We start from the raw sequence: 15,832 nt of genomic DNA on the forward strand, positions 1-15,832 counted from the left end.
CGGTTTATGTTATACAATCCCCATACAGTTATTATCACAATGTAGTTCTAATGTTAAAAATAAAACATATTAATAGCCAAAAGTGAAGGAATAATCTTGCAAAGCATTGTAGAAATTACAAGCCAGGGAGAAGTGTGTGAAGGAAAGACTCCTGTTGGAACTCATTGCCAATCTCCTAGGGATAAAGCAATGAAAGCACTCATAAAAAATGCTGGCAAGCCTGCCACAGAGGAAGGGGGTAGCCTCTGAGAAGACAAAAAAGATGGCTTAGTGCTTTATTTTTTTGCACAGACACGATAGTTGAAAGGAGAAGAAAAAGAGCAGATCAACCTGTTGCCTCCTCCAGTTGCCAAGGACTACCTGTTGCTAATATATGTCTACATACATGTGTGTGTTTATTGTCTGGAGACAGATAAAGAACGCTGCAGCTAATGTGCTGAGGGAGACTTGGCTCATCTACAAACACACCAAGTTGATGAAGAAGATCGACCACTCCAGGGTTCGCAAACATCAGCGGAAGTTCCTGCAGGCCATACATCAGTAAGACCGCACCCCTACATCCACGGACGAGTGCATGCAGACACAAGCACACCACTGTGGCTGCAAAGCTGAAGAGGCATTTGAAATAAGCTGTACTTCTATCCAGACACAGCTTGAATCTGGGCTGATAATCAAATGAAATGCACTAATCTCTGCACACTCTCTCACAGACACAAACATACAATTATAAATAATCTGCCAAAGGGCAAGTTCAGTCCAGGCAAACACAACTGCAGGACTGATCAGGTTGTTGTGTACCATTAGAGGCACTATGAACATTATAACATCTCAACAGTAAAGGCTGGAACATAGATGCACAGCACAATCCAATTGCATTTCAACCAATATGCTTCTGTTCTCCTATTATTAAATGCTCATATTTCAAAGCCGTTGTTATATATGCCATGCCTGGCAACTAAATTATGTGTTACGTTTTTCTCTTTCTCACTGCTGTGGCCTCTAATGGGTAAAAGTATTAGGAATTACCTTTAAAAGCCGTCGTCAAATGGGGGAAGACTCTTAATTGTAACGTAGAATGCTTAATCCTGCAACGTAAAGCCTGAGAAAGGATTGGAAGTCAGCGGGTGCAGCAACAGGGTAATTTTTTCGGCTGAACATATGATATTAAGGGCTTTTTTTCCAGGTTAAAATGGGTCAAGGTAACAGAGAAACAGCCTTTTAAAATGACTCTTCAGTGCTTAATAATGTAGGCTGCCACAGGGCTGGATGAAAACACAGAACGAACCACTAAATATTCTGCTGTGTTTTAAGAGTAAAGCAGGTTCTGGTTATGATTGGACTGATGTGATTTATTAAATTTTTATCCCCTGCAGCTTTTTGTCCCCGAAGACTTTATTCCCTTTAGCTTTTATTTCATATCAACCCCAGATATGCTCTTTACCATACATACTGCTACAACATTATGGTGTTTTTAGCTGGTGCTCCCTGTCTTTACACATTACATTTTTCGAGACACTACAGGTAAAAAATGAACCCAATCCAAGCAAGGTGACCGCTGCGTCAAAGTGCTATTGTGTGGATCCACAGGGATTATCGCTGTGGGCTGACCACTGTGTATTTACTCGGTTTCACCTTTGTTTGTGAGCTTTATCTGTGTGTATGTCTGTTTGCAGATTACGCAGTGTCAAAATGGAGCAGAGAAAACTCAGTGATCAGGCCAACACACTAGTAGATCTCTCCAAGGTGAGACACAAACTCAACATTTCACATTCTGACAACAGTAAAACATGCGGGAAAATATCACACTTTTACACACCTCAGCACTGGCTGCACTGATAAAACTCATGTGTCTCAATAGAATTGGATCAAAAAGCTCTGTCCTGATTTGATTGGCCTTTATTTCAGGCTCTGATAAGTCATTTTTGAGCTTGCTTTGAAGATAAAGATTAAATGTATTTTATTTGGTCATTATAAATCAGAGTAAACAAAGCTCCATTGTCAGGCCACTTGTATTGTATATGTTTGATCCCCCTAGCTCATGTTATGTAGTGTTCCAGCATCTTTTACTATACATATACTGAGGAAACGAGTTTGCATGTTTCTGCCAACATTTGACCACAATCTCCAACAGTTACTTCAGTTCAAAACTTTTTTATACCTATTGTTCCCAACTACACAAAATCTGCACTACTGGAAATAGTCAGCATGGTTAGCTGGCACATACTGTAAGTCTGTTAACATGTAAGGAGTAAAGACCAAAATCTGCAACTACTTAAGACCTGAAAGCATAAGCATCCAATGAGTTGTCTTGCCAACAGCTAATGAAAAAGAAAGAATGAGAAACAATCACAAGAACCAGTTTATATTGGGTTATTGGAGGCTACCTGTCAGTTCTCATATACAGCAGTACAAAGGTGGTACCCAGAGAGTAGCCAGTGAAACAAAGAAAGAAAGAGAACAGAAAACCTGGCAAGAAAGTGTATCTATCTTGAGAAGTCATTGAAAGTCTTATTTTTCCAAACTGACAGATAAAAAGGATGAGTATGAGATTCTGGATAAGGAGTAAACTCATAATTCCCTATTGCTCCCACAGCTTTGACAGCCTTTTTTCTTTATTTTCCTCTCTACAAACAAGAAAAAGCTTTATAAGATAGATAAAGACACATCATTTATTCTAGGTACATTTAGGTACATTAATTCAAACCGTTTAATTTGGGTTTTTTTAACATAACGTCAACATCTCCAGGACAGGATGGTCAAAAAAAGGAACATTCTTGTAAAATAATGTCACTTCCTCAAAAACACCTTAAAGGTATAGTGGAGGATTTTCTTTTTCCAGGTGGATCATCAAAATAAGTGGTTCTCCTAATTGTCAATCATTCTGGTGAAGTGTTTATGTAAGGCTGTCCCACATGTTCATTTAATTTTCACTTACCTGTGGTGAGTCTGACATATTTAAAAAAAAAAAAGCCTAGATCTGGTATCGTTCTAAACCATTTGAATGGTTGGAGTAGCTTCCAAGAGGGATTTTAGCTCGGCTGTTATGTCACACCATCGTGCGACTAAAGCTGTTGCTTTAATTAGAAACTAAATTCTTTTCAAAATAATATACCCCTTAAAAATAATCAAATTTTTTTTATATCTACTGATTTTAGGGGGTATTTTAATGGGATCACCTCTTTTTTCAAACACAGCTCACCAAAACGCTTTTCTGTTTCGTTTCTTATTAAAATAAAAATAAATAAAATAAAACCCTGGAAGACCTCCTTCAAACTGTTGTATACTGTGAAATTGGACCAGACTGTGCCCAGTTCAAGTACTGGATTGTAATCATATGGTAGTCACACTCTTACTGTATGTGATTTTTGCTACTGATGTGACCTTTTTAAAGAGGAGACAATTTTCCTCGCCTTCAGGCATCACACACCGCTGACTGACTTTTTACAAGCAGTTTAATCCTCATGACTAGAACAATGGAATATTTTTCAGTTTTTTCAACCTGAATTTTATTAAAACTGTGTCACATTTTGATACTGGAAACGGCCAATGCCTTGTGGAGGGTAACACGTCCAGCCCCCCGTTAGCCCCAGGGGAAAATACCACGGCATTCCTCTGTTTCCATGCTGACCCGCCTGTTTCTCTGGCTTTTTATCTCCTGGCAACCACAGCAAAGTGTTAAAACAGGGATGACTGAGCGATAGAGTGAGGAGGAAATGAGAGGAGGGAGGGGAGTGATCCTGTTTTTTTTTTTTCAGTTAGCATGTGGGTGTTTGAGAATGTGAGCGAGCATGTGTGTGTGTGTGTGTGTTTGTAAAAAGAGAGAAACTCAGAGCAGAGTGAGTGAGATTCAGACTTGAATGGGAGACAAAGATTGAGAATGTGTGTGTGTCTTTCCAAGAAGCAATGCCTTTAGCACCAAATATTTTGCAATTACGCCATCTCAATGACTCCATCTCAATTGGCCACTTACGTCTTTACCATGGTTACAGAGACCAAAAGAAGCAAGACAGGGACACTGTGCTGCCTTCCTTTGATTACCCGTTTCTCTTTTCTCTTCTTCTTACTCTATTCACAATATTATACCACCATGCCTCTTTATCATTCCATCGACTACTCCCTTTTGGATTAATTTTCTTTTGCATCTTGCTAATCATTCCCACTGCTTTACACTAGTGAAGAGAAAGGGTTTAGATCTTTTACTGAAATATAGGCTTCAGTACAAGGAAAAAAATCCTGTGTGGGAGCTGCTGACATTTTTGTACCAACATTTTGTTCATGTAATATAACTAGAATGTGCCATCTGAGTATTAGAACAATTATGGTAATACAGTATAACATCAAATTTAAGATGCATGTGGAGGAGGCAATCTTAACATCTTTTAAAAAAAGGCAGAACATTTTAAATTGTGGGTAGAATCTTATTGTTTCATACATAAATCAGATTTTTATGTTTGAGTTTTTGTCACTGAAGAAATCTGCTTTAAATTTTAGGAAAAGCAATATGGCTAATTTCTAAAATGTATCTTTAAAAAACACATTTATTAAGATTTCTGTAAAAGGAAAAAAAAACAGCAAGACCTGCTAATAAACGTTGAACAGAGGAAGTTTAAATAGAAGTTGTTTTTCTTAAATTTCTTAATTTCTGTGCAAAGTATTTAGGGCCTAATTTTCAGAAGTTTTGTACATCTTAAAACAGGTGTAAACCTGTTGCATGTTTACCGTCATTAATATGAATGTCAAGTTTTGGCATTCTCACAAGCCACTTCAGTCTTTGTCCAAACTTTAAAAAGCTTGCTCCCTCCAGACAACTCCAATCAGCCACATTTGTTTATTCATCATTTGTTTTTTCTTTTAGGCAGCTCTGCAATATTCGTAAGACATAAGCAGGTTGCTAAACTACAAACAGATGAGATAAACATTAAACATCAGAAATAAAAATACATTAATTTGACTAAAATATTAGACTTAGACAAAATTTATTGTCATTATGTGTATGCATACAGCTTTTTAAAAGTGAATGAGCAGCTTAGCAGTGAAACAAACGTGTTACAATGGTTAACCTCTGAAATTGATTTCTTTAAAACTGGAAGGCCTCCTTCTCATTACCCTCATCGTTTTGTATTGTTTATTGACCATATTTTCTACATCATATATTTGTCCGATGTTGCCATATGCTTGATAATGATGAGGGATTGCTCCACCCTCAGTAACTCAATAGGCTTCTAAAGAGCCAACATATTAGCTACTGTTTAAAACTGAATTTATAATTCAGTTCTAAATGGTGGAATTTAGGTAATTACAGTGAGTCTGTACAAACTTGATTTTAATTTGTTGTAGCATAAATTCGATCTGTTAGGTCTAACTACCAAAAGAGTCAGAGATTGGAAAATACCTTTTGATTTTATCAGCGTTTGAATCATGTCCTGTAACTCTCCTTGTTAATAAATAATTAATAAAGAGCTTATAACCTATTAATTTTCCAGTAATATTGTTTAAAGGATCTCTCCACTTTGAGGTTACTGTAAAAAAAACCTCAGTTGTGGTTCCAAAGATTGTTTTAAATAAAAGGCAACACAAATACAACCCTATTTTATTTTTTGTCTCTTCTTAGAAGTAATCTCTGTGCACTGAGACATCTCCGACTGTCCTCCCACAGATGCAGAGTGTCATGTATGAGCTCATGTCAGAGCTCAACGACCGCAGCGAGGACTTGGAGCGACAGATGCTGTCCCTGGAGCAGCGGGTGGAGCAGCTCACGGCAGGCTTCAACGTCCTGCCTGCACACCTCTCCGCGACCCTCAGTGCCCAGCATGCCGCCCTGGTTCACCTGCTCCGAGACAGGGACGCACGTGATGGTAGAGGAGGAGGATCAGGAGGTGGAGGCGCTGTCGTTCCTCTGTCACCAACTGCCTCCTTAAGCAACGCACCAGTTTCAGTCTCCCCAATCCAGGTTGCAGCACCTCCATCAACCTTAGCACAGATCTCTAGTTTATCCTTGGAGAGCCCACTGTCACCCCCACCTGTGAGCCCAGAAGTCAGCCTGGAGGCTACTCCCAATCCCAATACTTGCAGCTCAAGCTGCTGAGTACCACTCTCAGGAGAAGAGGGGAACAGATATGGAAGCTGCACGCAGAGAAGGAAAGACGGGAGGCTCTGATAATCCTCTCATATAAGACTGAAGGAGCAAAATGAAAACAGAGGAGATACATTTTTTAAGATCCTCTGAAACATTTGTGCCATGACAACAGTACACAGCAAATTTGGAAGTGTTAATTCAACTCCTAGGGAGTTAAATTCAACACTTTTAAAGTGTCTATACTGGTCCACACTAGATCAAGTTAAAATAACACTTTTGAAAGTGTTAGACAGTTAACACTGTGACAGAGTTGGAACACTCTTAATAGTTTTAATTCAACACTTATCAGGATGGAATTTATCTAAAACTTGTGTGTAGAGTCAAAAGTCAACTAGTGTTGAGTTTAGACTCTACCTGCTAATGTTGATCATTAATGGTGGTCAGCTATATTGTAACAACAGCTGCCCACACTGGCAGAAGCAAGGCTGCCGCCAAGCTCTCTGCCCATCAGTAGGTGGTGTGGGTGAAGTGTCTTCCCCAAGGACACATAAACTGAGACGGAGAAAGCCGGGATTCGAATTAGCGAGCCTGTGGTTGCAAGATTAACTTCTGCATACTCAATGCCACAATTACGAAGTCCACTACTGTTGTCATCAGCGCATGTATTTTAAGAGTTTATGGATAGGTTTGAACTTTGGGAAAAAAGCTCTGTTTAGTGTTGATTCTGAAATCAACACTGAACAGAGTGGTTTGAATTTAACTCCACGGATTAACACCAACTCTTTGTTAGGAAGTAACTCTTGGATAGTTGAATGAAAACTAACACAGGAAATTTTACACATTTGATTTTGTTGTGTACAGAGAGGAGAATTAATGGGACTTGGATGATTGGGCCAGTTTGAGGAATGAGACATATTCAGGACTTTTTTGAAAATGGAACGAAAAGAAAAATGGAGACTCTAAAAAGGTGAGAGGGGGAGGAAGGATATCAAAGGGGTGAGACATGGAGGTGAAGAGAATGACGGGGTGGAGGGAGGACAGAAGGGGAGAAATAACCAAGAATAATTATATGAACTCCTAAATGGAATCAACTCCAATTATGGCAAAGGGCCTTTTATTCTCTCTATCTCCTTCTCTCCCTTTTCCTTCTCTGAGTCTCTCACTCCCTTCGTCAGGAATTAATGACCATGACTTTTTATCTTTATGATGTATTTTCTATCTGAATGCTTATCATGTGTTAACGAGCATCCCTTTAACAGAAGGTTCGATCAATACGACCACAATACTAAAGCAGAACAAAAGAAAAAACTAGCAGCATGCACCACACACAGTACAAGGTAACACAGCACAGATTTACACAGTGTCTCATAATGTACTACCAGTCCATGGTAATTCTAAAGCCTATACTGCCAAGTACTCAATGCACTGTTTATCTCCATTCAGCACTGCCAAGCAATGTCGACACAGAGTTAAAAAAAATAAGTTAATCTAAAATGATCCATCTAAGGAAACACAGTAGGTTAGATTCACTACATGCATAGTTTTGACGTTTTAACTGCTCGGCTGGGAGAACTGTAACCGGTCCCTGAGCCGCACCAATTACAGGCGGAGCTGAAATAAACAGAGAGAGACGTTAGTCATCATGGAGTCTATTTATGATGCTTGAGACAGTGGCAGATGGTTAAATGAGATCAAAAAAAAAAAAAGAAAAAAAAAAGAAAACAGGGCTTTATCACTGCATTCACCTGAGCGTATGGTGAGGGAGACACTTAAAGGAATAGTACACCCAAAACATGATTAGCCTTCATTTTCTACTCACCTCCATGCTGAACAACACTCTGGAGTACTTTTTTGATATCTCAAATGCATCTGGAGATCTGGGAGACTTCTTGCTGTCTGCTGACATTCAAATAATGGAGGTCTATGGCGCCCGAGACAGAAAGGTCCACAAAAGTCCACAAAAACTTGTCAATATTCCTCCATACTGCTCGTCCAATGTAATCCAAGTGTCCTGAGTGGGTAGCATCCAGAATTTACTCGAAACGAAGTCATTTAGAACGTTTTAGAGCCTAAACAGTAGTGTATAGGATTTCCTAATAGCGCCCCCATGCGCGCTCACGATTCTACGGAAGCCGGCAGACCAAACCAGCGCATTCAGCTCGGCAAAGAACTCATGCTCTTCCTCAACACTGAAGTCCTCAGACATTTTTCTTTCGTTGTTTCTTTCTTTGCACAGGTAAACAGCACATTTCTTCTTCTACGCTTGCATTATCGGCAGACCAGACGCTGAATGCGCACTTCCTTCCGGTTTGGTCTGCCGGCTTCCGTAGAATCGTGAGCGCGCATGGGGGCGCTATTAGGAAATCCTATACACTACTGTTTATGCTCTAAAAACATTCTAAATTACTTCGTTTCGAGTAAATTCTGGATGCTACCCACTCAGGACACTTGGATTACATTGGACGAGCAGTATGGAGGAATATTGACAAGTTTTTGTGGACTTTTGTGGACCTTTCTGTCTCGGGCGCCATAGACCTCCATTATTTGAATGTCAGCAGACAGCAAGAAGTCTCCCAGATCTCCAGATGCATTTGAGATATCAAAAAAGTACTCCAGAGTGTTGTTCAGCATGGAGGTGAGTAGAAAATGAAGGCTAATCATGTTTTGGGTGTACTATTCCTTTAACGTTTAGGAGTAATTGTGGTTTTTTTTATGTGCTGAAATGAGACTGTTCACTCATTTACTATACAGTCCACTACATGTGAAGGCTTCCGTGTTGCTTTCAGAATTTAACAAAAAAAAAATTTTGACGCCATTTTGTCCTCGTTTTCTATTTAAACCAGCATGTTCTGTTTCTTAAACCCCCCTCCCCCCATTAAGCCCTATTAATTTTTAAGAGGCCTTTTTATTATTATTATTATTTGCCAAATATACAGTTTATGCTCAGAGTTTCCAAAAGAAGAAAACTTAAGTGCTAATTGTTTTTTCCTCTTTCCCATTTTGAAATTTTTCAGTTCTGGTTGTTCTTTTTTCTAAAAAAATAGATATCTACCAGCACTCTTTCATGCTGATTATAAACAAATCCATGAGCATTAATGTTCCATAAGATTTAACCAGCTAAACATGGACCTATATAAAGACCTATATAAATGGGAAAGGTTTTCAGATATTAAGTCATTCAATTAAATTACATTTGAGCATTTTATGGCTATTTAAATTGGTATTTCATTAAAAGAGATTAACTGCCATTTTATTCTGTATAAAATGGTTTGTTTACTGCAGGGTGGCAAGATATTGGGATATGATGGGGAATATCACAATCAAAATAATTACAAATATTTAAGTAAAATATTTGACCCACCACCCAAAAGTAATGGGGGCTGGGGGGAATAATTCAAATCAATTCAATTCAGTTTATTTATATAGCGCCAATTCACAACACAAGTCATCTCAAGGCACTTTACAGTTCACCAGATCATACAGTCAAATTGATTCAACTATAATTGAAGTTTTCTGGTTAAGTCATAGTATGGTAGAACCAACAGATAAAGGAACATTGAGATTTGGTGGTATCTTCATTCCATGTATTTGTTCACTTCCGTTTTTGGACATTTTGAAATTTTATGTAAGATGAATTGCTCTTACTGTTTTCAACCCTTTTTGTGCAAAACTAACTAAATTGATGTAGGGAACAAATAAACAATATGTATAATGGCTTAGGTTAAATAAATAGCTATGCTAAAAGTAGTCCCTATTTCTCATGCATATAAAGATACCAATCATCTCATTGTCTGAGCTAACTAACCTAAGCAAACTTGCTCTACCATGAACCTCTGATATCAGCTCTACCAGAAACACTATACTGCAGCGTGCCCCATATCTTTTTTGGTTTAGGTATTTATGGGTCTATGACAGAGATGTTTCCTTCAGCTATAATTGAAACCTTTATTGTCAGTTAAAAAAGATACCAAAGATACAATCTAGGTAAAATTATGACCAAAAAAAAGCTCAATTTTGATTGTTGGCAAGCTTCTTAATTAATTGCATCAATGGTACATCTCAAAACTGTCAGTTTGGTGCAAAGCATTCAATATACTTTCATGAACAATACAATCATGCTTAAAAGTAAGTCAATTTCTGGTTATATCTTCATAAGTATATTTATAAGTTCTATTTACAAACGTATACCCTTTGGATGGTTTCCAAGTTGGAAAAGCACAGACGTGTATGTGAGAGGATATGTCTTCTCTTTTCTGTATCTCTGAGATATTAATGGTAATGACACCATGAGAGGCACAGACCATGCTTGTGCACATGGAAAACAGTACAACAGAGAAGTAAAATTAGTGTGTGGTATGAAGACAGATATTTTTTAATTCTGACTAAAATCAGCTGTATTATTCTGAAAAAAAAATTGTCGCAACCCATTTTATCCTGCTGATTTTCCCAGACGAAGATATTTTTTTATTACTCTCACGATCGTTGGTATCTCATTGGCTTTAAACCTTACAAAAAAAGGTAGAAGCTTAACACAGATTGAAACAGGCCCTTTTTAAGATGCATTGATACTTGCTTTCCAACACCTTCCTACCTCAGTTGTAGATGTGCTTTCCAGTTAAGAACTGGAAATATTCGGCCCTGTATCAGATTGGCTATACTATAAAAGATAACACTAGCCCTGCCGTCTGTTTTTTCCTTTTCTTGATGAACACAATATAGTGACTGAGTGAACATTAGTAACACGGTACACGATTGTGTTTTGTACAGAAGCCACAGAAAAGACTATCAATCATCAGTTTTATCAAGTGCATTAATTTCTCTGATTGTTGTTGGAAGAAAAAAAAAATTCTCATCAAATCCATATTTAGACTAATTATTTTAAGTGGATCTTCTCTAATAACACCAACCACATAAACCATCTTTCTTTTTTCACAAACTATATTTTGGTGCACAATCTTATCTGTTAATTTAGCTTCCGCTTATTTCATTACCTAGAATGATTTACTTGTATACTTTTAAGTCAACCCAATCCAGCGAACTGAGATGCTTGCATCCATCTTGTTTATTTTTGTACGCTTTACCATCCTAGATAAAGTTATCTAGAATGACTTAAATATTGCCTTTACAATAATAATTGTGTTCATTTAATACCAAGACAACACTGGCTTATTTATATAATCAAACGTTGGTAACTTTAAAGTGATTTTCATGCATGGCTCTGTCCATGAACCCTCACTCTGCTGTTTAGTTTGTTTTGTTACCAAAACACATTAACTTTATTATGAATGTATTCTGTTTAAAGATAAAAACACATACAATTGAAACCTTGCTCTCTCACTTTTTCATTTATATATCACCACGCAGATGCACACACCCATACACACCTACCCACATACATATATACGCACACATACACACCTTAACAACCAAAGTGCTCTCTCTTAAATGGACTTCAAATAGGCAGGGAACACTGCTGTCACTAGGGACAATGGATAGCAGGAGCAGACAGATATCCTGACAATATTTCTTAGGGAATAACTGTGAAAAAAAATGGGAATGGACTTGTGAGAGTGGACTGCTCTTGAGGGAAGAGGACTGTGGATGAACATAAGGGATCACAAATCAACCTTACAAAGGATCAATGGCCATGAAGGAAGATCTGCTACTGAAATTTATATATGGGAGAGGAATTATACTGGTGAGATGGGAAGAAGAGACAAGCCTACCTTTACTTTGGAGATAACGCTGAAAACAATATTATAGCGACATGCTGTGGCCGGAATACTGAATTACATGCGCTTGAAATATTGTACAGTATGCTCTTAACAAAATTCTAGCTTTGTATTGCTTAGTCTTTTCTACCATTATGATTAAACGCAGTTACAGCTGATATCTTACATTATAAAACCATAGTATTCTTCTCATTTGTCATGACATTTATGATACATGTACCATTAATAAGTTAACTAATTATCAACAAGGAAAGTGCCGTTTGAGGTTGAAATTATTTTGTAATTTTATTTTATCAGAGAGAATTAATAAAGTATATATCTATAACATTACAGTCTCCATTGATTTATTTTGTATTGATTCCGGTGTACTTTTTCTTGCTTTTTTTTTTTTTTTTGGACCCCCAATCTAGCGGTGGACAATTGCTTAATGCCAGAATAACAGATTTTTTTTGAGAATTTCATAAAATTTAGATCCTTAATTCCATTCCCCATGTTACAATATTCTGTATCTTTTTACATGCATCTTTTACCACACATCGCAATTAAATGGCTGGATTACCTTATTATACAGTCTAGGACTCAATGAAAATACCTTAAATCAGTAGGACACTTAAACCACAGTGGAAGTGTTTCCACAATCCCCATAATAAGGGGTATCTGAATAGTGTTGGTAGTAAGGAAACAGATGCCTCCTAGCATCTGTTCATTCAGCATAGGGATCTCCTGACATCCTTTGGCGCTGCTAGGAAAACTATGGTTGTCAACAATCCTTTGCTTGACAGAACCTACAGGCACAACCAGAAAATATGTGGTTTTGTGACAAGCATTCTGTGTGACAAAGGCCAATGATCCCACCAGTGTCATTAATGTGTGTGTTTGCAGCGTAATGACATTCATAAGGCTTTCAGCACAGCAGTTCAGACCTGCTTTTCAACCCTGGATAGAGTTCTTACTGTTATTAAAGGTGAAGGAATAGTAGCTAAGAACAGGAGGTAGGTGCTACAATTTGAGGTGTTCAGATTGAGCCTCTTTCTCCTGAGTCCTGCTAATGACCTGATTCTCTAACTCAGGTGTGATGATGCTAAGGCACATCTAAAAAAAGATACTGGAACTCGAGGACGGGAATTGAGACATCCTGATTTAGATGTTAACCTTTTTTATAAATACTCTGATTTTAGATTTTAGAAAATCAGGATGATGATGGCTTCTGAGGGGTTTATTTGCAACATTAAGGTTAAATAAAGGACCACCTGTTAATGTATGAATCGATAAGTAGGATTTTCCAAAAAGAAAAGGGAAAAACACAAATTACAGTAAGGAAATTCATTAAGGGACTCAGGACTATTTTTTTTGTCTGGAACTATTGTGTCTGCATGGCCCTAATTACCTTTGTTACATTTTATCAAAAACAGGAAGGCTTCCAAGTCAGAGAACACAGTATTCCAGCTGCAAGGTATGGGTATGGCAGCATCAGGCTTCACAAAAGGGAGGGCATTATTGGAGAAGAACATCACATGTTGAAGCATTAACCTACTGCAATGACCAAAAAGTTGGTTTCACACACTATTCCTGAGGAAAGTGCAGACGTCTAGATTGACTCATTGTTAGACAGTGGAAAAAATATGTTTAACAGTATTTTTAGCTCCAGTATAGAACTGCTTGTGTTAGTAAATGTAAACCTTTACCTCTCTACAAACAGGATCCATCCTGGATTAATGTATGTTTCTGCATGCACCTTGTTCCATTTCAGCTCATGTCTCAGGAAGAAGCACACACATACAGAATGAGGCTGTCATTTCCATTTTTTGCTGAAGGGACAGTAGAGTTAGAGTATTATTAAGGGGATATCTGGTGCCTGCAGATTCATTTGTACATTATGGAAATACTGATTCTGTCAGAAGGGTTGGCTTTTCTTTTAGTGTAATTACTGTAGATGTATTTTTCTAACAGTTGTAACAGTCTATTTACCATTTAGGTAATTCTAGATTTTGGTTTCTTAGTCTACATTGGAGGATTCATGCTTATCAAGGTAGATATCATCATGAAAAGTAAAATAATATTACGTATGGCTATTGTCAATTATTGTAATTTCCAAACATTTTTTTCTAAGTTGTACACCTGTAAGTGATAAAGATTAAATGAAGAAATACGCCCCGAAAAATATATAACAGTTCATTTAAATGAAAACAAACACTTTTCTACTGCTTCCTGAATTAGTATGATTTAACCCCTTGACACCTAAATAAATATACATGCATATTTTTAAATAATAAACTTTATTTATCCCAAAAGGAAATTCGGCTTCTGTACAGCCCATCCAAGCACACAGAAAAGACAAAAGACAGACATTAGACACGGTGTCTGAGGCTGTCAACTTTACAGTTCTGAAAAAAAATAGAAGGATCACAAGGGGTAAGAGGAGTGAAAGAAAAGTCATATTTCAAACTTTATCCATAAAAAGATAGTTTGAGATTGCCAACTGTTTTTGATATATATTTTAAAAAGTTATTTCCCTTTAACTCATTGCGAAACTGTTTTTTTAAATATTTCTATTTAAAGACAAACTCAATTGTAAGTTCGCAGATTTGTGACATTTGTAAGCAGCCAATGATAGCACCATTAGGTACCAGTTATAATTGAAACAATCTTTCCAAAGGTTCCTATGTCCACACCAAATGTGTAATAACTGGCACTGGGGGAATGCACATGCTGTCTTGGGTGTGTACGTAATACAAAGTGTTTGTTGCAAAATTGCAACAATGGGCATCAAGGGGTTAAATGTATAACTTGCTATCAAATCCAACTAGTTTACCTATTCTCATAATGCTAAAGAAAATAGATCTGAATCTGCTGCAGGCTACATCTAATGTCTGAGGCAATATAACAATGTGTCATAATTCTGCCCTTTGCGTGTCTTTTGCTTCTGTTTAAGTGTCTTTTTGAGTTCTCAGTTAAACTTTGATTCATGCCATTCTGTGTTTTCTTGGTCATTGGTTCTTTTTCCGTTTTCTGTCACTCTAGTTGTTTTCTAGTTACTTTTAAGCAGTGTTATATTTTTTAGTTACTCTCTGTTGCCCCCTTTTGCCAGTCTCCTTTCCCCTAGCTTCGCTCTAATTACTTGTATCCACACCTGCTCCCTATCAGCTGATAAGCTAATTCTTTGTTCTGTCTCCCACAGATAGACATCCTGTGCAGTTCCTCATTGCTAGATCCTCATCATTCTTTAGGTTTATTCCTCCCTAGCGTCTCCTAGTTCTTTGGTTCTTGAGTTTCCTTGTCCATCATTTAGGAAATATGGATTTTGTATTTTTAGTTCTTCATTATTTTGCAATTAATCATCTGTACCCCTTGTACTCTGCATTGGGTGCACTACAGCATCCACCTACCCTGACACAATGTAGATATGTTGGTGAAAGATATTTAAACAAGTTAACAGGCCATTTTTTTCTCAGACAGAACGACAACACAGCTTATGTAGGAGGTACCATGTCATGTGGTGCTTGCATTAAAAGCACCACATTAAACATTAATGAATTAGAGTTTAAGTTGCTCCCTCAGGGCTCTTCTTCATATGCAATTTTCTTCCGGTATTTCTACTCTTACCAGCTGTGATGTGATTTTTGTATACACACATGTTCAGGAAATTAAGTGTATTTCTGTTTTCAGCATCCTCAGAAAACAACATCGCTGTCTCTGTTTGTCCAATAGGCTTTGAAGTAGTTTTTTTCCACCAGCAGATGTCTAACTACATGCAGTCAAATTACCAACCTTATTGTAATACCAATCTCATGTCTCTCCCTCACCGCCAGTGCAAAGCTTGTTTAACATCAAAAGGAGTTATGTCTAAGAGCATCTGTATGCAGAGGCGTGCACAGACATTTTGGAGGGCAGGTGCTCAAGAGGGGGGGAGGGCACTTTTTAGCGCACGTGTAACACTTAATTATAAAAAAAAAATAAACGCATGTTGAATGAAATTTGACTTTTATTTGTAACATTCTCTAAAAGTGAGTTTTCAATGGAAAAA

The 15,832-nt window shown here is 37.5% G+C and overlaps 1 protein-coding gene across 1 annotated transcript; it reads left to right on the forward strand.

Annotated features, from left to right (window-relative positions):
* Positions 1 to 385: 385 nt before the first annotated feature.
* LOC119779103 (small conductance calcium-activated potassium channel protein 3-like) lies at positions 386 to 7,813 on the forward strand. The gene is made up of 3 exons (XM_038278640.1): positions 386 to 540; positions 1,674 to 1,743; positions 5,657 to 7,813. Exons 1-3 carry the CDS (start codon positions 386 to 388, stop codon positions 6,083 to 6,085), a joined length of 654 nt encoding a protein of 217 aa, XP_038134568.1. The 3' UTR covers positions 6,086 to 7,813.
* Positions 7,814 to 15,832: the final 8,019 nt, after the last annotated feature.

Source organism: Cyprinodon tularosa, unplaced genomic scaffold, assembly GCF_016077235.1.
Source record: "Cyprinodon tularosa strain WSP-4 unplaced genomic scaffold, ASM1607723v1 ctg1426, whole genome shotgun sequence".
Taxonomy (NCBI): Eukaryota; Metazoa; Chordata; class Actinopteri; order Cyprinodontiformes; family Cyprinodontidae; genus Cyprinodon; species Cyprinodon tularosa.